Raw genomic sequence first — 23,926 nt, 5'->3', positions numbered from 1 at the left:
CAGTTGTAGACAAACTTGTTTTGTCTCTCACAATGTGCTCGGAAAAGCAGTGAGACGTACAGAATTCTAAACTGCGAGTCTCTGTTCAGGGTAAAGTACTGTCTGCTCTCCATTCACTCCAATGCAAAGATATTCTGAGAGAAGGAGAAGGGACCTTTGTTTTTAACTCACAAGTGTATCCAAAATATTTACTCTAGAAGGACAAAAAAAAACATATCAAAGTCTTCAGGATGGTCTTACATGGTCTGCATGTCACAGTTAGCCCAAATGTGAGACCAGCAAAAAGCGGGACAATCAGCGTATTTCTCCGCGTGCCTCTGTGTCCCGGCTCCGCGCGATTCTGTCGTCATTGACGACCACCTTGGGTTGCCCAACCCCTGAGTGCAGGCCTGGGCCACAGCTAAGACCAATTAATCACGGACTCCTCTTAATGTCTCTGCTGTTAATACTGCTGATCACTGTGTCCCACACATGTACCAACCCCAGCATTAGCCCCCCGTAGCCCTTTCAAAATTTCCCAGAGGGGATTTTCCAGTTTTTATTTTTATTGTTTTTATTTTTTTTTCCTCAAGTCCAAGGGTGCCTGGCGGTGCCCCTCCAGCAGATGGCACTCTAGGTGACCGCCTATATCGCCTAGGCCAAGAGCAGGCCCTGGGTGGAGTACAGGGCTGTTGTGGACATCTTTGCCACATGGTCACATTAGATATCAGGTGACAGAACAAGCATTATTTCCAGAATACTCACAGGTTTCAGTTCATATAGATGGGTGTGTAACCATGGCTGCAGTTGTTTAAATCTCTGTTGAAGCACTCAGTTCTTTGGTTGTGCACATAAGACTGGTGTTTCCGGTCACATTTGAGGAACATTATGAGTGTTAGCTAAAAAAATCACACTTAGTCATCGTGAAATGTGAGTTCCCAAAAATTTTTATATACCAGAGCTGTCGGGGTTTGGGAAAGGTGTGTGGCAATGTCCTTGTTATTTGAACTCTATATTATACACATTTCTAAAGACTGGTCATTTCTGAGTGGGAACACCATGGGTGTATACAAGTTGAATAAAATACACAAAATTTAACAAACAAACAAAAAAAAAATCCAAATTGATTCTTTGTGTTCTGAAGCCATGTGTGAACAAAGTCATTGAATCCCATGACAAACAGATGAAATTAACTGTGTTTTCTCAATAAAGAAACTTGGTCAGATATGACTGAACAGAATAGGAGGGTTAAAATTTTTGGCCCCAGTTCAGTTGCCATGTTCAGAGCGGGTGGAGCCATTTCTGTCCAGATATAGTTGTATTAGCTTTAGACTGTGGTGCGGTCCACCAGAACACTGCTCAAAATTAAGGTTTTATTTTGGTACTTTCGCTGAACAGCAGTGTCAGTTAGCATTTAGCTAAATATTTAGTTTCGCCCAGTGCTACATTTAACATTTATATTTATATTCAGCATTTAACATTTAGATTTAACATTTAATAAATGTGATAAATTATTTTTAGTGTTTTGGAGCTAAATGTAGAAAAAGTTCATTTTTACATACGCAAGTTAACATGTAAGGGTGCTGATGGGAGTTGGCCCAAACTCTGAAATGTAGGATTGAAACAGAAATCTGTAGATTTAATCCTGTCTAGACTAACAAATACTTTATTATTTTACCATCGCGTCCAAACACAACCATATGTGTTTAATTTGGAGTACTGGAGTGTGTTGGAATAGCCTACTAAAAGATTTTATTCAGTTAAATGCAATTTGCAATGTGCCATGTAGCTACAGATGTGTATTTTATGTATTTTCAGCTATACCTGAATAGGGTGCAATCAAAATATCAAAAAGATCATCCAGAGAATTTTATTTTATTTTTTCATTCTTTTCAATTAAACCATGTTTATTGTCATAGTACCATTTTTTAAGATAAAATGAAAATGAACTAATCCTTTAATTTATGCCGCAGTCCCAATGTGCACATTTTTGATCACATTGATCTGTATTGGTCTGAAATTTGTTATTACCAGCTGAAGAGTGACTGGCCCGACTACATTTTTAAAATATGGCCCAACTGAATTTGTAATAGAACAGCCCTGCTTATGCTGTATGTTTCGGACGCCGAAGCATGAACTCTAACAGTCACCAGATGGCCACACCGAGTATGCAGTCGCTGATGACAACACCCCAGCCTGGCGGAGCGTTTCAGTGCGCCAGAGCGCAAACAAACAGACTCGGAGCAGAGTCCACACGGGACGCCGTTATTGCACATCTTTTTTTTTCCATCTTAACGACGCCATCAATAATGCAGAGGTGTTTTGATAACATCCCGATTTTTGTGGGGCTCTCGTCGATTGGCATTCTGTATTTTTTCACACTATGTCTCACACCTGTTATGTTACACCCGCAGTGTTTGGATTTTAAGCCGCCCTTCCGTCCGCTGAGGGAACTAGAGTTCTGCATAATGTACAAGGACTTTGGCTGTTGTGATTATCAGAAAGACCAGGAGCTGCTTGCTAAATACTACAAGATTATGGATAATCGCGATTCCAACGAATACATGAACTGTGCAGGTTTCGTCCTGGAGTTGCTCTGCCAGGTAAGCATGCACGGACAAAGGTCACTTGGCCTTGTCCAAAAGTTTTCATGCGACCAAGCACAAGACAGCTGCATCTTAAATAAACATGGCCAATCAGCCACAACTTATGGCTAGATTTTCTTACTTGTAAAACATTGGAACAATTAGACAAGCTCCTATTATTTTCGCAAACCGTGATAGGAATCCAAAGTACAGGGAGCTGAAAAAGTTAAATGCAGTGCTTAAAACCTGTCCATATAGTCACAGAGGTAAAGAAGTAAATTGAGATATAAAAGCTTTGAGAATTCTGATATTTTGATTGGACAACAAGGGTATCAATGATCAGATGATGTCAGTAACCTATTGCATATTTGGCAGTCTTTTTTCTATCATTAACCATTTCTTTAAGGCAGTCTGTCAAGCAAAGTATAAGTGTCCTGTGTGCTAAATAATGACATATAATTTGTTTTCCCCAAAAGGGAGGCAGTAGTGTTCGTGCAATGTGGCTTTAGTGCACTATTCTTTATCTCATAGTGCATTCACACATGGAAGGTAACAACCGTTCTGTCACCTTCCAAGATGCCAGTATTTTGTTTTGCATACTGTCTCTTTGAACAGCAGATTTGCAACCAACACAAATACAAGTGTGGTATGTTAATGAAATTAACACAATTATCAAAGGGACCTTTACACACATTGTGGATTGTAAATAAGAATAGTCAAGGTGAAGGAAACATGGTGTTTCCATCAGACATTATTTTCTCAACAAATAGACAGTGAGCAAAAAACCCTATCCGTAACCCTAAAACCCTAAAAAAACAAAATCGAAAACTGATTTTGACTATTTTTGACAATTTGCATTGACAGACAAATTCCATGGCACTGGTAAAAGCAGGAACCTACCTGCGTGTACTTTTACAAAATGAACATTCCAATTCAAGTCAATTTAACAGGCTATTAGATTATATTTAGTAGGACAAACACAACGGACGTGTAAGTATAAGCTCATTTGGAAGAATCAGTGCGACAGCACCTGCACGCTTGTACAGGGGTTAAACGTTTATGGAGGATTTTGAACCACCATTGAGTTATGCCTGATATGCCTTAATGATGAAATAGGTAAAAAATAAATTAAGAATAATAGAGATGAGCCAGGCCTCTGATGTTGAGGTTAGCAGCATGCGGCACCCACTTGGAACTGAAAGTGGCCACACGCTTTACAATGGCTAACTTTCAGCATTAATAATTTTTTAAAATAACTGTTATATAACTGTTTTATTTTTAATGAATTGACACTTTTTTCAATCAATATCAATTTGTACCAAGATGTAACATGTTTATTTCCGCTCTAAGTTGTAACATTTTAACATGGAAGGTCTACAGTGATTGTGTACCCTTTAGATCCTAACCTCATCTAAGCCATTTAAGAAACTGCAGTTTTAAGCACTTATACACTGGCTTGATTTTAAACCAGAGATTTGTTGCTTGGTTAAACATAACATGACACAAGTAGACTTACACTAATGTACCTGTGTATACCCTCCTCTATACGATACTGTTCGCCTCTCATCATATCTCTTCTTCTTCTGTCTGTGATGTCAGGAGTGTTCTCCCTTTGCAGCCCACCTCTTTGATGCTGAGGACCCGAGCACCCCGCTCAGGACCATCCCTGGCCTCTGCCCCAACTATTGCTCCCAGTTTTGGAAGAAGTGCCAGTTCACCATCCCTCTCTTGTCTGATGACCTACATCTGGCAAAAGTCAAAGAAGACCAGATTCGTCTCTGCAAATACCTGGAGATAGATGACGAGGATTACTGCTATCCTTATCTGCTCAACAACCAGAAGCTGACCCAAAACCTCGGCCAGGTTCAATCGGACCCAGACGGCTGTCTGCAGCTGTGCCTGGAAGAAGTTGCCAACGGGTTGCGAAATCCACTAGCCATGGTGCATGCCAATGACGGCACACATAGGTTCTTTGTAGCAGAACAAGTGGGTTTGGTGTGGACCTACCTTCCTGATCGCTCCAAATTGGAGCGACCATTTTTAAATATTACTAAGGCAGTCTTAACGTCATCGTGGGAAGGTGATGAAAGGGGCTTTCTAGGACTCACTTTTCACCCCAAGTACAAGTACAATGGAAAGCTGTATGTATATTACTCTGTAGAGATTGGTTTTGATGAGAGGATCAGGATCAGTGAGTTCCATGTGTCAGCCAATGACATGAATGTTGTAGATCATGCCTCTGAGCGGTAGGTATGCTTAAAAAGGTTTAAAAACAGCTTATTCAATGACCTGAAATAATAACATTTTACACCAGTTTTCAAAGAAACAATCTTTGCGTACGCATGGTTTATACCTGATCCTTTCCCTTTGTTATTTGTTCTTTCCATTTTATTTCCAGAGTTATTCTGGAGATTGATGAACCGGCATCCAACCACAATGGAGGACAGCTGCTATTTGCAGATGATGGCTACTTGTACATTTTCACAGGTGATGGCGGAATGGCTGGAGACCCATTTGGAGAATATGGGAATGCACAGAACAAGTAAGGAAGTCAGATTACATATTTTCAAATTATCGGTAGTACCGTAAGGTACTGTTTCGTCCATATATGTTTCAACACTGAGTCGTTTTTTTTTTTTTTTTTTGTTATTTTAGCTATTGAACAACAGTTATCTAAGGTTATAGGTTGGCAGTTCTGACTAAATTTGAGAGTATTCTTGTAGAATATTAGATTTTCCAGGGAAGAACTCAAAAACACCATGAGACGAAGACCATTTACTTTTAATAGACATGGTAGGAGAGAATGGAGCATGTAACAGTCTGAACATATGTGAACCAAATGATATGTCTAAATTTAGAGATTTTTTCTTAACTTATGAAGAATAACTGCATGTTTCTGTACATTTGACATAAAAGATACTCTGCTACATCTATTCCAGGTCAGCACTTTTGGGTAAAGTTCTCCGCATTGATGTGGATGACAACGACAGAGGCCCGTTGTACAGAATTCCTTCAGATAACCCTTTCGTACTTGAGCAGGGAGCACGACCTGAGATTTATGCTTTTGGTGTCCGTAATATGTGGAGATGCTCAGTGGACCGCGGTGACCCTTTGACCAAAGAGGGGAAAGGCCGAATCTTCTGCGGGGATGTAGGCCAGAACAAGTTTGAAGAAATCGACATAATTGAGAAAGGTCGGAATTATGGCTGGAGAGCAAAAGAAGGCTTTTCCTGCTACGATAAAAAGCTGTGTGCCAACAGCTCACTAGGTAGGCATGCTACATCTAGTTGCATACTATTATCCCTGTTCAAACTCATTGTTATGGCCTATAGTTATCCATTATCCATTCCTACCTAGATAGTTTGTAATATTTCTCCAATTTCTCATATACTCATACATTTTTTCAAGCAAACTCCCCTGTATTATTCCTATAACAGTAACTTTATCAGCACAATGGATATTTTGAAAGCCAACTATCCATTCACCTATATGCTTCTTTAACAAATATCATGCCTTTAATTAAACAAGGATGTTATATGCGAAGAATAAGACGTTTCAAGGAGGTGGATGGAAGGCATTGAAGGGAAGGAATGACAGGAGTGGAATGTAGAGATGGATGATGGTTTTAAGATGCAGAAAAATTCGTGATTTGGAGACACCTCTTAGACAGCTCTGGCTCCTTTTCTTTGAGGTAGGTGGCGGTTGAGAACTGAGATGAACAGATTAAACAGAGATTGACACAAGCACAGAATATCTTGTTCTGGAACCCTAACTTAATACCTTACTTTCATGTATGCTTTAGGTAGATGTATACATAAAATCTTTGTCTCCAACCCGGTTGTTGAATAATGACTTTTGCTTTGCCATTGTGCTTGCTCTCGAGGTTTCAGGTTATGCGCTCTGTAAAGATTAAAATTTAGAATTTAAAATAGCAAATTGATAAACAGTAGATATAAAATAATGACCATCACCTGCTGAATACTTAACTGTAGTTTATTCATACAGTGTATGTTTTATATATATGTTGCATTGTCCTCAACAGTCCATGTTGTAGCTAGTGGTGAGGATACAGGCGGCATTAAGGGCAGTTTGGGACATTATCCAGAATAAGCGTCCCATATAAACATTTTATTGAAAACCTCATACATACAGTACTGAGACTCTCTGGCATACGCTTATGAAAAGCCTAATTTACTCAGGAGAAGCAAGTGACTGAACAGGCCTGAACAATTTATTGCCATCAGGCTTCTGCCTGTATAAACCCCTATGGGACTATCAGGTCCATATAGATGGGTAAATATTGGAATGTATGTATGTATCTAATTACTCACAGTGTTAATAACATTATGTAGTAATGTTGTGGTCATTACTATGCCTGATTCATATGTTATACACTAAAGGATACATTTATATAATAAATATATATTATTATATAAAAATATAAATAATATATATAACTTTACCAATAGTTTATAGAAATATCCCAATGAATTTTCCACATAAAAGGGAATGTGGCTACAAAATACCTCAGATTTCCACTGTTGGCATGATTCCACCCTTGTCCTTTCTTTTTAGACTGTAAATCATCAAATTCTACCTTTGTGCAAATTACTGAATCTACAAATATATTCATATTTTCTCTTGGCTGTGGTACATGCTTGCAACTCCTTAGGCAAAGGAGTGTCTGTATATCATTCTGATAAGCAAATAGCTGCATTGTATTTGTTATCTGTAGTACCAACATGTATCCAGTAGATGGAAGCAAAGAACTATGTATGAAATTGAGGAACAGAGATTATTTAAGGTGATTGTGAAAGGGAGAAAATGTAAAAAAAAAAAAATATGGCCACATTAAACAAGGTTAATGATTAAGATTGACATTCCTAGACAAACCACTTGTGATTAAGCAGGAGTGCGTAGGCTTAAGGCTACATTTGTTAAGGTATTTGCCAGCCAGCAGTAACCTCTGGCTGAAACTACTTTTTTGGTGCAGACCAAACTAAGAGTCTTTGATGTGTTAGAATCTGATGAAAAAAGGCAAAAGTCAAGTCAGCTCAGCTTCAGTTCAGCTTGTATCTTCAGAAAGAAACACTTTCCAAACCACAACAAAAAGTATGATTCATTCTTTCACCACACTGTTCATGCATAGTAATTTTTTAGGGAGTCGTGGAAACAAGAACCACCCCACCACAAGATCAAAATCTTTTTACCCTCCTATTACCTTTAGGGTCAGTTTGACCCCATTCAATGTTTAACGATGTTTAACATCTCTACATATACAATTGACATATCTTTTATGCTCCATATTTAATGACTTTCTAATTTAATGGGGACAACTCAATAAACATAAAATTAAAACAATGATATGCTTTCAATATCCACAGGATATATGAATCAGTGTTCTTTGGGGTCAATTTGGCCCCAGTCTCATATATCTGTATAAAATGTATAGAAGAAATATCAATATGTGTTAGTTATGGGTGGATATGTGGTCATGTTTTCGGTGTTCTGACTGGGGTATGGGTTAGATTAGCGGTAGAGTGACAGTGAGTTCTGAATCAATTTCACATTCATTTCATTAAAAGCTGACATATTGTTTTTTGTTTGTTTGTTTGTTTGCAATGTGTTGTTGGTTATACTAGTTTTAGATTTAATTATAGGTTTTTGCTGGTTTCTCCAAACTCCATATTTCTGGATTAGTAGGTTGATGATATAAACTGGTTGTTTTCAAAGAGGTGATGAAGGTGAGTGATTCTCTTTTGCTGCCATGCTGAAAAATGAACGTGTGTCTGGATTACGCCATACTGCAGTGTATCTACATGGTGTTAGTGGTGATTTGGTGATTTTGTGAGTTTTCTGCCAGACTGTCAGAGTTGAAGAATTTGTGATGTTGTTCGTGTAATAGTCTACTTTCTTGATTGATAGTGGTAAGAATGGAAGATCTGAGAGTGGGGTGGTTTTATACTGTTGTTTTTGTTTTTGTTTTCCCTATTGAATAATGTTGCAATTGATTTGACAGGAAGTATATGAAAAAGTTTGGCGCATCAAGGCCACTGTGCAATTGTGTATTTTGTAATGTGACATGTGAAATGTTTGCTTGTTAGTGCGTTATGTGTTTGGAACAATTTATCGGTGGATGTGTTGGGGAGTAGTGAGAATGTAGGGAGGTAGGGATTTCATTTTGACTGTTGCAGTGCATCCAGTGAGAGTGAGTGGTAAATTGATCCAACATTATCAATATTTTACCCAAATTTGTTTTACTTGTTTTTGATGATACTGAGGTCACTATAAAATATAACTCTGTAATCTTCAAAAACCACTGATTATTCACACAAAAAGCGTTCTGAAGGTTACAGTAGCTAATAATCTGTGTTGATCACATTTTTTATACTGTATATTAGACTCTGTACTGGTCCATAAACTAGGCTAGTCCAAAATGTACAGTTAATTGGAAGAACATGGATGACGTTGTTAAAGCATGTGTTTTGAACAGGTGGTAGGGACGTTTTTCATCATTAGCATTAAAAAGCAAAGCAAAAAGGCAATTTTGCAGCTTCAGGACATATGGTTCAACAGCTGAGAGAATAAACATGCGATAAACATGATTCTTTTAGAGTCATCCATACCTTGCTTCTCAGTCTCTCTTCATCCTCAAAATACATCTTCATGGCACTCTTTACACAGGAGACCCATGTTCCTCTTTTTGTAGTATGTTCCTACACTGACAGCACACTCCTTTGACAGGATCCTTTTTGTTCAGACAAAAACAGGAGCTGTATTGTTACAGCGGCTTGTCACCCTTGTTTCTATGTGTTTTAGTGAAGAAGACGTTACCTCTTGGTGACTTTCAGTTTGAACTGTGGAGTATTCAATTCTTTGAGAGAGATGCATGTGACTGAGGCAGATTTTCCAAGAACAAATCACACCATTTGCCATGCCAGCTGTTCACTCACAGACTATCTCCCAAACCTGGACTGGCAACTTTTAACCTTTGATGATCAGTGCACTAACCTCCAGCCCACTTTGTATGAATTATAATTTATATAATATGGGCTGTGCAACTTATTTGTTGCATTTATGTCTCCTTTGATAGATGTAAAAATTGTATAACCATTGACTTACTCAGAATGACCCTTAAAGTACCTGTTCAACTTAAAACTTGTGGAACATTCGAACATAATGTCATTGATCCTGGAAAAGCAGTTCCAAATAGATTCAAATAAGTGACAACTATAGTAATACCAATAACAACTTTTTAATTTCTATATTTTTTTTCCTCAGATGATGTCCTCCCTATTTATGCATATCCTCACAAGATGGGCAAGTCAGTGACTGGTGGCTTTGTGTACAGGGGTTGTGAATATCCCAATCTCAATGGAATGTACATATTTGGAGACTTCATGAGCGGGTAGGAACCAAACTCAAGACACATTAATGCACAAAGCAGAAAGTCTATTTAATGGTTAATTTGAAATAAATAAATAAACAACCTAAAGGACATCACAAACACAATGAACCAGTAAATACTAGGAACTCAACAGGAAACGCAACATGTTCGTCCAAAAAGATTTAACAGAACAGAGAAACTGAAAAGGGACTGGGGAAAGACAGGACTATATCTACAGATCAAAATTGAGAAATGAAACACAGCCGAAACTAGTCCCTTCGGCCTGGGTGGTTGGACACTCCGCACTTAGGTCTGGGGCCCGCCTCTTTGACCGGGTCAGGGAGAGCAGCAGCGTCCCTATAGTCAAAGAGCTGGGACCCCCCTCTGCGTGGACGGGCCCCCCTAAAGGTGGCATCTCAACAACTTTTAGTGTGTATATGGGTGTGAGCGTGTTCTTGATTTGTTTCTTGTAATGATTTATGTTTTTATTTGAGAAGCACTTTGTGTTGCATTTTCTTTTTTGCTTGAAAGTGCTATATAAATAAATTGTGATTTGATTTGAATGGTACTTTGAAACTCCTCCAAGAACAGAAAGGCTATGAAAAGAACACATTATTGGACCTCCTTTATAACTTTTCTCTAAGTTAGTACTCAAGGAGACTCATGACGAAGAGGTGGAAAAATTAAATCGTTTCTACCTTTTGGTACTCAAAGCGATTTTACAGTCACAGACACATCCACCCATTCACTCCCACAAGCACACACACATTCACACACCAATGCCAGTTGCACTGGGAGCAACTGGGGGTTCAGGTCTTGCTCAAGGACACTTTGGCATATGGCACATTCTGGGGATTGAACTGCTAACCCTTCGGTTCGTGGACAACCCGCTCTATCTACTGAGCCACAGTCTTGAAAGAGAGATGGCAAAAAGCCTAAAAGCACAAAGGCAGTTACAGCTTTTACTGCTTGAGGTTTTTGAGGTTCCTGGGGCAGGTATGGCTATTAGAGCTTTGACAAGAGACTGTCAAAAAAGTAAAAACAAATATGAATGGACTGCATGTTGCTTTCATTCTTGAATTTCTCAATTAGGATGTACTCACAACCAGGAAACATCCAGTCAGCATAACCTGTGAACTAGCAATATTTAGTGACAATGGTAAGCATGGACACACATTTGTAATATTCAAATAAATTTTTATTAAGCTGATTGTGTGTTTCCACATTTGCCTTTGGTGTGTATTTTCAAGCACACCTAAACAATCAGTATTTAACTGATCTTAATTAAGAACCAATACAAAATACACAAGCATTGTGCACTAAAAAATTTTAATTCTGCTTGCATGCATTTAAGATCTGTGCAAAAGACCCATTGCGTCTGCACTGCACATTAGAGATTGTGGACTATTTCTATTTCAGGCGTTTGATGAGTCTGCAGGAGGACACAAGCACAGGGACATGGAATTATAATGAGATCTGTATGGGGATTGGTATGACTTGTGCTTTCACTGGATTAATCAACAACTATCATCAGTATATCATCTCCTTTGCTGAGGATGAATCTGGTAATGAATAAACAAAACTTCTTCCCAACATTAGTTGTAAGTTTAGAATGTGCTATAACGGCCTGATAATGCAATATTTTGATTTCGTCCAGGTGAACTATACTTTTTGTCCACTGGCATACCAAGTGCCACTTCACCCTCGGGAGTGATTTATAAAGTGGTGGATCCTTCAAGGTGAGTGATGAAATCCTGTCTTTGCATTTTGTTTTCTTTTTTTTAACAAGACTATGAAATATCTTTAGGTATGTATAGTAACTGTTCTATCTGTTTCTGTGAATGGTTTTAAAAAAACATACATTTGTTTCTAAAAAAAAACAAAATTGGTCAGCAAAGAGATGTACTGATGTACTGGATTGAATGCGTTACACTACTTTGGTGGGATACAAGGTTCTTAGTTTTTTTGTTGTTGTTGTTTTAACTGAATGTGGAAGTCTGCTCTATTTTAACAATGAGCCATGCAAGCGTTTAGTCCTTCTCTCAAAGAAAAAAAAAAAAACAGAATTTAGATTTTTTTCAGGAATGTAAGAAAATGTTTTGTTCATTGTTTTTCAGACGTGCTCCACCATCACAATGTCACTATGATACTCTCCCTGTCAGAGTTAAAAGTAATCTCATCAAGTTTGTTCCTCAGGAAAGTAAGTCTACCTTCAAAATCGTTATGTGTATGTTTCACAACAAATAAAAATTGTCATTCATTTGTTTATCGTTTATCATCATTTTGTGCCTTTTTTAACATCTTTTTTCCATTAGAATTGATACTCACTGAGCCACTGAATAAATACATTTATCATGAAGCTGAATTAGGAGAACGAAACCTGACAACCTCTGCACCTGTCACAACCACCACCAAAACATCCAGAAATTCACGGCAGAGGGGCCAGCGTAGAAAGAGCAAATCCAAAGTCAAAGGTGCAGCTGAGTTCCAGAATGGAGCAGTGAGGCTGGTTGGCGATGAACTAGGTCGCAATGACCGTGGACGAGTTGAGATCTACATTAACAGAGAGTGGGGCACTGTGTGTGATGACCTGTGGACCATTAAGAATGCTAGAGTGGTTTGCCAGCAGTTGGGGTTCCAATACACTCTAAAGGCATCCAAGAACTCTGAGTTTGGTGAAGGAAAAAATCTGCAGATTCTTCTGGATGATGTTCAGTGTGAAGGGACTGAGTCCAGCCTGCTGGACTGCCAACATGCTGGTGTGGGGACTCATAACTGTGCCCACAGCGAAGATGCTGGAGTGATTTGTTCCAACTCGGACGACATTGTAGAAGTTTGACTACCACTAAGTCAGAGCTAATTATCATAAATTGGGTCTCTCCTCTGATAATTGAGTAGACTAATCTGATAATATAACTATGAACCATGTGCACAGCAATGAAACAAGTGATTGCAAATCATCCACCAAGTCATCTAAATTATGCAGGTGGAGGCAAAGTCCAATTCAATTCAATTCAATTCAATTCAGTTTTATTTATATAACAGAGCAAATCCGATTAATAACATTAATAACATTACAAATCGTCTCAAGACGCTTCACAATAACCAGCCTGCAACCTCCAGAGCAAGCCGGAGGTTGCATATGAGATCGCCTAACGAAGGTGGGGCATTGAACACGTTTAAATGTAGCTAACTACCAACTGCCAACAGTTACTTTCAGGCTTTATATCTATTGCTCTCAGAAAGTCTCAATCACTTTCTACAGCATATTGTGGGTTTCATACATATATTTTCCAAATGTAAGTACTTATGCTGATCTACAAACAACTACATTATAAGTAATTTTACTTGTTAAGATTAACAGGTAACAATATTTCAATTTAGCCAAAATAAAGCAGTTAGAATGTACTACATGGATAATGGTTGATTTGGTCATTTTGAGTTGGAACACAGATGGCTTAAATGCTCCACATAAATGAGTGAGCACTTTAGACATGGCCTTGCTCCAAGAGACACATCTCTTAAAAAAGATATTGATAGCTATCATCATATCCTAGCATCATCATCAGCTTGCACTAAGACTAAAGGAGTAGCTATAATGGCTAGATACCTTCTGGAAATTAAGATTCCTGGTACATGGGGAGACACTGCAGGCAGATTGTCAGTGGTCAGAGCTGAGGTATGTGGTAGTAGTATATAGCCTCTCTTTCAATTTATGCTCCAAATTCTTATGACAGGACTTTTTATTTATGTAAACACATAAGATGCTGGAGTGGAGTGAATATACATTTATAGTCGGTATGGATTTTAATGCTGTTTGGAATGCAACAGTGGATAAATCAGGGTTGACAGAAATTAATGTCTGCAAAAAATCTGCATCCGCTGCTATAAGGGCTTTGGCCAATAGTTTAGGTCTAGCAGACTTATGATTATATATATATATTTGAAAACTTTTCTCCTGTGACATTAATCCCCATGGCTCTCTCAGATCGTGAAGGTGTCCTCTGCTTTTCTGAATTTTATTTAGCATTTTGGGACCAGCTAGGCCATTTGCTTCTCCATATGATTAATTTCTCTATAACTAGGGGCGGTTTTTCCAGGGATGTTAACATTGCCATAACGTTGTTAATCTTGAAAAAAACAAAACTGAGTGCAATAAATATCGGCTCGTTTATTAAATTCTGATCTCAAGATATATGCTAAATTACTTTCCTCTCGGCTTTAGATATATATGCCATTATTGGATTTATTAAATCATGTTAATACATTCCTTATCAAAGAAGCGGTTACTGACTTCGTTTTAGAAATGATCTACATGGAAGTATCAGCTAGGACAAACAGGGCTAAAGAAGTCCACTTCATTAAATGGTTCACAGCATATTCAAGTATTGAAAAACCTGTTGACTGCAACTGCATTATAATCCTTTGAATCTCTGCGATTCTTTTCCTGTGTATTTTTTCATGTGTAGTGTACCTCTGTAGTCTTTCCCATTGTGGGGTGGAAGGTCCCTTTCTTTTTTTGTTGTTATTTGTTTATGTTGTTATTGGGTTTTTCCCTGCCAAGGGATTTGAACAATAACAAAAATAAATAAATAAAAAATTGATCACACACATACACAAAACAACAATTACAAAAACATATTTTATGTATCTGTTTATTTTTCTTTATTGTGAACAGTTTGTTTTGGTCGTAATTTTGACACAACCATTTCTGAGAAAATGGGTTAACTTCTGTAATCTGTAATGTCAATCTTTTCAGGATAGAGTAAAATTGGGCTCATGCCAGTGAACCCAGTGCTTATTTCTGATCCCTGGAGATGACCGCTTCTGAGGTCAATGAGGCATCAGAGTTGGGGAGAGGGGCAATGAGAGCCAAAATGGAGAAAAAGACATGAAAAGTAAGGAGAAGAATGCAGCGCTGTGGTTTTATTTCTCTGAGTCAGAATCAGAATCAGCTTTATAAGCCATTTATGTACAAGAAAAATAAAAACAACTATTAAATAAGCACAATAATAAAAACGTATGAAAAATAGAAAAACTACAACATAAGACTTTCACAATAAAATAGTAATAGAGGCAGACATAGACAGTGAATTTGAACAGTGGTATGTACATGTAATGAGAGTTATTAGGGAATGGTCACGTGCTCTGTGACTGCTCAGAGTTCATCAGAGCGACAGCCCAGGGGAAGATACAGTGCTCTGTAACACCGCCCTGAGAGGAGGAGTCTGAAGGAAGTGTCAGAGGTGTGAGGGGTCAGTGGGGATTTTAGCGGCCCGGTTCCTGACCTGAGGGCAGGTCAGTGCCATTAATCTTCTCCGCAGACCTGATTGTCCTCTGCAGTCTGTCCTTGTCATGTCTGGGGCTGATCCAAACGAGCCCATGATGGATGTGGTCAGGACAGACTGGATTATTGCAGAGTAGAACATGATGAGCAGCTCTCTGCGAGCCGGGGTGTAACAGTCTGTTTCAGAAAGCAGGTTTTGTGAAAACTCGGAGTTACTCAAGCCTGAGATGAGGGAAAGTCTGGTTTTCAGTTTCACAAAGCCAGTTCAGCGCAACTCTGAGTCAGTTACCTGAGCAACATACTCCATGAAACTAACCTGCTTGCTGGCAGGTTTGTACCAACTAACCCTGAGTTTCTCCTGCTCTTAAGTCGAAGAAGGTAATGGCAGATGTGGCGAGTCCGTATCTCGAGGAGACAGTTGACATCGAAGCAGAGATACTCTGCAAAAATCTTGAGATTTTTGCAGAGTAGGATTTTTAATTCAATTCAAAATCATTGTCAATAAAAATATAGGCCAGGTCTCTCACTCTGGGGCAACAGCAGCACTTTATTCTATTTGAAGTTTGTTGATTTGTGTGCGCACAATTTGGAATTCTGATCATGGTTTTTGAACTACTCAAACACTGCCCTTTTTCTTTGTTTGAGCTCCTCTGGCAAAAGGCCTGAAACCTGACTGAGAAGACCTTTTAAGGACAGTCCAGAGGAAGAGGAGCAAACCATTCAAGAGGTGGGAGAAGGGAACTAGACTGGAAAAGCCTTAAAGTTTCCTTTAAATAGTATTTGTTAGGTTAAAAGAATTATTTTCCTCATATAAAGGAAAATAATCAAGTTATCTTTCTGTTCACTTAGTTTATGTTTAGACTAGTCCTAAGTGTATTTAACCCTTGTATTTAACCCATTTGTCAGGCAGGGTTCTGTTTCAAAAAGCAGGTTTTGTTAGAAACGATCACACTGTTAACCCTGAAATGAGGGCAGTTCTAGAAACTCTTCTGTTTCAGAAAGGGAGGTTAATCAACCCAGAGAGAGCGGGATAACTCCAGCCAGTTTCAGAAAGAGAGGTAATTTAAGCTTGGAGTTGGTTACCATAGTAACTGAGTCTGTGAACCTAGCCTGGTCGCCAGCAGGTTTTTTTTTTGATGCGGTGTACATCATCACGAATGTAGAGACCAAGTGGCCAGGGTCTGTTCACGACTCACAGATATTTCATGAGTGTGACATCAGCAACAGACTGGTTCCGTGGTAAGCAACCTTAAGCCTTACACTAGTCTATTTGTTTCCCTTGATTGATACACTAAAATCTATCCTCTATATATTTCAGGTGGACTTCTGCTTGGTGATGGGGATTATCCTTGCCTCCCAACCCTGATGTCTCTATACCCTGATCATGATCCAGGCCCCCAACAGAAGGCTCATTGCAGGACAAGGCCCAAGGAGATTGCTATAAGCCCGTTTCCAGTGCTTACATCACCTAAGGGTTACCCCTGACAGAGCCTGTGACATTATTTGTGACATGTAGTGTTGTTCATAAAATTGGCACTATTAGAGGAGAGCAACAACCTGCCCCACATATTGGGGAGGATCTTGGCAGAATGGTCAGGGACATCATCTGCAACACTTTGCAGTTTAGTGCATCACCACCACCATCCCCCACAATAAAGACAATGTATTCATATTTCAGTTGGTATTCTTTATTTCCTACAGTTACAAAAGCAACAGTTATTTACTTCAATAAAACACACAATTCACCTGTGACCATAGACTGGCTTTTTTCAGATCTGCATTCATGATCTGATGATCCAAGAACACCACACCCTCTATCTCGTCTATAACAGGACATGAATGATTTTATGCCCAAGTCCTCTGACTGTCTTGATCTATACCTTTGAGTAGGTAGAAAAGCGCTATATAAGAGCAAGAACATTTACCATGAGCAAAGACTGTTCATCTCCAGCTAACCATTATTTTTGGTTTGTAAAAATCTTGATGATTTTGTTGGTTCGTACTACCTCTGTGAAGGACTGTATATAAGAAGTCCTGCAGTAGCAGAGTGTTTTTGTTGCTCCAGATTGAAGATGTTTCATAGAGAATTGTAGTCTGACAAACCAAGGTAAGGAGACAGTGTGACTTTACATGCTCCTGGAATGTTGGAATATAAGATTTTTGGTAGCATTGTATTTATTATTATTTGGTTGGTCGAAAGGAGAATGTCCCAGCTACAACTATAGTTTCCTGTGTTTGTGTATTCAGCTGGTTGTTAACAGTGCAGTGCATTGTCCCCAGTGCCATAGCATTCGCATGCATGGGTATGTAAGCAGCTGAGATTAAGGTGGTAGATAACTCTCTTGGCATTTCATGGTGAGGAAGTCATTTCCCCTCTCTATCCCTGTGCTGCCTCTTACCCCTTTCATATCAAAAATACCGGGTTGATACAGGACATTCAGACCCGGGTTGACTCGCCTGTGGTGTGCTTTCGAATTGCCTGTAGTCCCGGGTCAGACCGCCTGCTGTGAAAGTTGTGTGCCTGTTTTTTCCTCCCCCTCATTCGTTGTTACGTTGACAATGTCATCATTACACATTTTAGTGTGCCGAATCTCCTCTTCTCAACGCATATAGAGCAGCTTGTGAATCTCAGTGTTGCGAGTGTGCTGCCATGATTTATAAAAAAAGTGTGCCATATAGCTGTACAAGCTGTATATATACACAGCTGAGCATGTGCTGTTGACATAAAGATTCCCCAGTGCGATTCCCCAAACATGATGTAGGGCTAATTCAACTATGCGCTTCCATTAACGATCGTGTAACAACACATTTGATTCGTTTGATTAAAAAAATGACTTTTTCAGAGATTTGAGAAACACAAGCTTGACGGATGTTTTGTCAGTTGTATTGCTATATTGGTTTTCAGATGTTATTTGTCTGTATCTTTCTACCTTTAGAGGGATTATAATGCAGAGTAGTTACAATTTAAGAAAAGTAAGTAAAAACGTGCAGGGACGCCTAGACTCGAGGAAAGGTTCACTTAAAAATGCATACAGCCACCACAATTCGTCACCAACATTAAAAAACTCACACCGAAAAAGAAGAAAACCCTCTCTTTAATATATAAGTTGCTATCAACCACACATTTAATACATGTACCAATATCAAAATGGGAAGCCGATCTTTCCCTGTCTACAGACTTTGATTTCTGGACTCAGATCTGCCAAAATATATTTAAAATGACCAAAAACTCGAATTTACAGCTGATCCAGTTTAAAGTACTCCACAGATCACACACAACCCAATACAAGATGTATAGAATGGGCTTCTCCCAATCCGAAAAATGTACGCAATGCACCCAAAACTATTCAGATTCTTATTTCCACGCTCTCTGGCTCTGTTCTCTGGTACAGCACTTCTGGTCACTTGTAACACAGAAACTCGCCTTAATTTTGGACTGCAGAATCCCATTAACCCCTAACTTGTGCCTCATTGGTGACCTGGAAACAATCAGTCTTCCTCACCATCTATCACAATCTGTCCTTGTAGCTCTCACCATCGCCAAGAAAACAATCCTTATGAACTGGAAGAACAAACAGTCACTAAACATTTCCCAGTGGTTGAACCTTCTTTCCGATTATATATCATTGGAGAAAATATCTGCTACCCGAAAAAATCAGTTGACTCTGTTTGCCAAAAAATGGTCTGTATTCTACGACTCCCTCAACCTTAATTTACATCTAGACTTTGCCTGCTAGCTTTTGCCACTTCTGTTCCACTTACTGTAATGCTATAATAATATTTCTCTTACAGTGATGAATGTCGTTATGGAAAAGATTTTATTGCCCTCTTCATCCAGGTTCACTAAGGAGGATCCCCGGACCACAACACCTTGAGCATGCATTAGGGGTGCCCTACTCCTTCTCACCCCTGGGTTGACTCCCGGCCCTGTGCGGTTTACCCGGCTGGCCTCCCTCTCCCCCACGTGGGGTGGCGATGGAGACTTGCCTGGGGTTCCCTGTGGCTTCGGCGCTTGCTCACTTTCCTAGGGTAGTGGGGTATCGGTGGCCGACTCTCCCTGGATCTCCTGGTGGGCCTTGGCGGTCTGGGCTGGCGGGCTCCCTGTCCCCTCCTCTCCCTCCCCTCTGCAGCGCCCTCCTCCCTTCGCCCGGCTCCTCCTCCGGCCCCTCCTTCCTTCCGCTGGTGGCTGGGCCCTCGCTGGTCGTGGGGGGTCTTCCTGGGGTCCGGGGGGCCCCGTCGGTCGGGGCCACGCCCGGCGCCTTGGGGTCGGAGCCTGAGGGTGTGGGGGGCTGCCTGAGTACCACCCTGGGCGTGTCCGGTCGCTCCGTCGCGCTGGGGCTGGGGGGGCTGTGGGGGGTGGGGTCTCCGTCCGCCTTGGGGGCACCCCTGCCACCCCGGGGGGTGGATGGGGGGGTAGCTGATGCCATTGCTCGGCTGGTCGGTGTTGGTTCTTCGGGGTTTCCTGGGGGTCTGTCGCATCCTGGTTGCTGTTCTGGGCTGGGGGCGGGGTCTGGTCGGGGGACTTCCTGAGTCCTGGGGGCCCTCGCCCCGTCTGTGGGTCCCATGGGCAGCTGTTGCGCCTTACCCTGCTGCCGGGGACTTGGCCCTCACATGCCTGCCTCCTAAATTGCACTCACCTCACACTCCACCATACACTATGTCGCCCATTACAACCAAGGCTAGGTACACCACACACACCCATCCCAAGTTTTTAATGCACCTCACCTTAGGGGTCAACCCAGGATCGGTCAGGGTCAGGGCAGGCTGCAGGACAGTAGTGTGCTGCAGTCCTCTGACCCACCTGACCCTCCTGTTTGCCCCCTGTCTTAATGCACCACACCACATCCAGGGTCACAGGGTCACGGTGTAGGGGTTTGCTTCCTCATCAGGGACTGAGGAAGCACATGTAATAGGGACACTGTCACTTTTCATTATCCATTGGCATGGCTTGGGGGCCTGGTCCTCCGCTAGCAGGGGATCTTGGCTGGCGGTCTGTGGCTCACGGCCGTTGGTAGGGTATCTACCTAGGTTCTCTGGTGTCCTCTTGGCCTGGCTTTGTCTCCTGGTGCTGCGTGGCGACGGGTTCTGGGCGGCTTCCTTGTGTACCCGGTTGTTCCGGTATCGACTGGTGCGGCGGTGGCTTGGTGCTTCCCCTCTCCTTCGATGGGGGGCTGGGGTCTCTCCTGGCGGTGGGGGTTCTCTCTTGCCGTGGTCTCCCTGGCCCGGGTGCGCCAGGGGCATGGGGCCGGCTCCCTGGCCCCTCTGCTCGGATGGCCGTCCCTGGTTGGTCCTGGGTGCCGGGCTGCCGGCTGCGGTGGGATGGCCTTGTGCGTGGCTCCTGGGGGTGTCTCCTCCCGGCTGGAGAGGTGTCCATGGCTGCCCTGCGGGCGGGGGGTGGGGTCTTTGGGGGGGGTGTTGGCGGCGGAGGGTGGACGGGCTGCAGTGGCTGGGGGGTGTGGGGGGTATGGGGGGCTGCTCTGGCCTGCACCGACTTGTGCTCGCTTGGTCGGTCTGGGTGTGTTGGTCATCGCTCGCCATCTGCGCTGGGGTGTGGCTTGCCCCGTGGCTACGGTGGTTCTCTGGTCCTGTCACCCATGCGCCCCACACTGGGGTGGAGGTTCTCGGGCGCTGGGGCTTCTGACCTGACTCTGGGCCCTGGTAATGGTCTCACTCATATTTAGGGAATGCCCACATGCATGTGTGTTGTCACCTGCCAGCCCGTGCTGGATCACATCAAAAAGAATTGATGAGTCCCGGCTATTAAGGGCTGGATTATTGTTTTCACTCTATCACTACGTGCCCTATGGCAGACTTCTCTCCTTCCATTGGGACACCCTTACCCCCCCCGGACTCTCTCATCTCTCCAGAGATGACTGTACCCAGTCATACTTGAGTGAGGTGACTTGGGAAGCACAGAACCCTGCACTCCACTAGTTCCTACTAGCACCACATGTATCTCCTCCACTGTCCATCCTTCTACATCTTTTCTTTCCTTTGTTCCCCCCCTCTATTCACTGAGGTGTAGCACTGCCCTCCCTGCCACACAAGGTCACTACACTCAATAAAGATCAACAGGACAGTTCTCAGGGAGGGCTGGTGATGGTCACACTCACGCACTGAAGTAATAAAGCTTTCAGCTGCAAGAATATAACTGCATCAACCTCATATAATGTTGACACCCTGTGGTGTTCAACTATGCAGACAAATGCAGACAAAAAAAACAAAAAAACAAAAAGAAAAAAAAAAACAAAAAAAAAAATGCATAAAAATCATTGCAATTGATAATGGCATTAAGGTTTCAGCTACTGTGCTGAACCAGATAACTGAGATGAGATCATCTTTGACCTGCAACACAAGTGTGGCAGTAAAACACATTAACAACAGACAATATTAAAGGTCTGCATGCCAAAATGTAAAAGATCAACGTTTTATGCTTGTTGCAGTGTGTGAGTTGATAATGCTGGAGATTGTTCCAACAGAACCTTTTTAATTTAAAACGTATGTGTTGGACTTGCAGACACAAGTAGCCTATGCAGGGCACTCTCATAATTTTTCATTCAAGTGCCTATCAATATTACTGTGCCAATTAAGGACATTAAGTTCAGTAATTGCACTAATTTGAGTCATTTTCAAAACAAATAGAAATGTGCTGGGAGAATTCTGTGAGATATATTTTGATAAAGTGGCTGCTTGTGTGTTTATACTTTGTCTTACAACTCTCCATTAATGATCCACTAGGAAAGTCATTATTTTGGGGTCTCGAGAGTAAACATTCCCAGCTAATGACCATTTTCAGAGCAACTGAAACCCAGTGCACGCACACTTAACCACCAGAGGGAGGCTGTAAATGGAGCAGTCTGTTAATGGAGCAGGTCACTAAGCATTATTCCATTATGTACACCTGATTTCAAAGTTTAAACCATGAAAGTGTGGATGCGGTACGCACAGGAATTAAGGGTACTAGATGGAGCGATGAGATGTGTGTAGGGGAAAAATTAAAGGGGTTGAAGGGAAGGCATTGTCCCTGTAATTTAAGAGGTAGGGGGAACAACTTAAGGGATAAAAAGAGGGGAAAAGGGGAAAAGGGGCAAAAGGAAGAATAGGGAGGATGGGTGGGAGTTAAGAACTTAGTGATAAGCGCAGGAAATGGAATGACATGAGGTGTGATATCCATGACTTAATCAGCTGAGTTATGCTACCACTGGGAGTTGATATGTTCCAGAGGTCCTTCCCACCTTGCATAAGAAAACATTTCCACAAGTGAATGTTAGATTTGCTGCTCATGTACGCTATTTGGGGTTGACCACAGTGGTAACCATATGTATGTAGACTCTTAATGAAATGGAAACACTTTATTGTAGGAAAACAAAGACTGCAGTCATTTGAAGAAACACGGTAACTTAACTCCTGCTCCTGTCCCTCCTTACTTTGAAATAGCATGGATAGAGTCGTAATGGTGGCTCTCTGCATGCCTCTTAGAAATTTCTCTGTCACTATGTCCGCACTGTTCTGTTTCTGTTCAGTTTCAGAGATGACCTTCCTCACAAGCATTCCCATGCGCAGCATTGTAGAACATCCATCGCAGAGTATAATACACATTAAAGGACTTGAGCCTCCTCAGAAATTAGTACCTGGTAAGTTCTCAGGGCCTCCATGTTTTTTCACCAGTTCAGTTTTTGGATTTTACCCTGCCAGGAACCAGGAACTGCAGGTGTATACCATCTCCAATATCTCCTACTTGTGGTGTGGGGCCTTTGTGCCAAATGCCACCCCTCAAACCGGCGGATCAAGGAATATATTTTGTGTCTGCTGTATACTTTGTGGGCTAAACTTAATTGTCAATATCTCATCTCATCTTGTACTACCACTTATTCCTCACTAGGGCCGCGGCGGTTGCTGGAGCTTATCCCAGTTGTCAGTTGTCAATATTCAAACTATTATTTTTATTTGTGAATCTAGATCCATACTGTATATCTGCAGAATAATTATTGATGAGATGGACATGGATGGAATATATGAATTAAACTGTGATATGTCGTGATATATAGTAGATGTAAAGACAGATACCCACAAATAACACGCTTTTATTAAGGATGGAAAGAGATGGAGAGATAGTAATATTAATGTCTACAGTGGCGGAAAAAGTTTTTGGACAATTTTACCAAATTTATCTCAAATATTATCATGAAATATTTGTGGAAAATCTGTTTTTGTGTTTCAAAAGGTGTGGCGATATTAGACAGACACAAACAAATACAAATTATATTTGATTTATTTTGTTTATTGTTTTGTTTGAAAAAAATAACAAAACTATATTCTTAACAGTTTCAATATGTCAGTTCTCAACATTGTCGGTATCAAAAGCCGGATTTCCATACACAGCCTACCTCTACACTGCCCCACACCTCACCAGCCTTTTTTTAACTACTGTGGCAACACGAGGGATAATTTACTCAGTTATGTCTCAAAACTCTTTTCTCTTTTGTATACAACCGACAACGCCACCTTGGGTTAGGGCCCAAGGACCCGTATTAAAGGTCAATTACCAACTATTACAAAAGGACACAGGTTCGTTCAGTCAGGGAGAATAGGAGACGGAGTTCAATTATCACATACAAAAACTTTATTTTGGCACTCTAAAATAAACAAGGCATGGGACAAAATGAAAATAATAAAAAAACGGAGCCA

The 23,926-nt window shown here is 41.1% G+C and overlaps 1 protein-coding gene across 2 annotated transcripts; it reads left to right on the top strand.

Moving 5' to 3' along the window:
* The first annotated feature begins 2,168 nt into the window (after window positions 1-2,168).
* On the top strand, window positions 2,169-14,592 carry hhipl1 (HHIP-like 1). Of its 2 annotated transcripts, XM_047610156.1 has the most exons (10): window positions 2,169-2,296; window positions 2,394-2,582; window positions 4,164-4,810; window positions 4,963-5,106; window positions 5,504-5,832; window positions 9,846-9,972; window positions 11,371-11,516; window positions 11,609-11,690; window positions 12,069-12,151; window positions 12,267-14,592. In XM_047610156.1, the coding sequence occupies exons 2-10, from the start codon at window positions 2,448-2,450 to the stop codon at window positions 12,788-12,790; spliced, it is 2,217 nt and encodes a 738-aa protein (XP_047466112.1). In that variant the 5' UTR covers window positions 2,169-2,296; window positions 2,394-2,447; the 3' UTR covers window positions 12,791-14,592. The 2 variants fall into 2 exon arrangements, with proteins under 2 accessions (XP_047466112.1, XP_047466111.1); XM_047610155.1 differs by having other exon boundaries at window positions 2,176-2,582.
* Window positions 14,593-23,926: the final 9,334 nt, after the last annotated feature.

The sequence above is a fragment of the Mugil cephalus genome, chromosome 17, assembly GCF_022458985.1.
Source record: "Mugil cephalus isolate CIBA_MC_2020 chromosome 17, CIBA_Mcephalus_1.1, whole genome shotgun sequence".
Classification (NCBI taxonomy): domain Eukaryota; kingdom Metazoa; phylum Chordata; class Actinopteri; order Mugiliformes; family Mugilidae; genus Mugil; species Mugil cephalus.
Note: the sequence above shows the minus strand (reverse complement) of the source record. Positions and strands in the feature narration are given on the sequence as shown.

Bases quoted from the DNA above. Each gene is read 5' to 3' on its own strand.
- hhipl1 (XM_047610155.1), top strand. From the start codon at position 2,289: ATGCAGAGGTGTTTTGATAACATCCCGATTTTTGTGGGGCTCTCGTCG. The intron at 2,583-4,163 runs GTAAGCATGCAC...CTGTGATGTCAG, and splicing joins TCCTGGAGTTGCTCTGCCAG to GAGTGTTCTCCCTTTGCAGC. The intron at 11,517-11,608 runs GTAATGAATAAA...GATTTCGTCCAG, and splicing joins CTTTGCTGAGGATGAATCTG to GTGAACTATACTTTTTGTCC.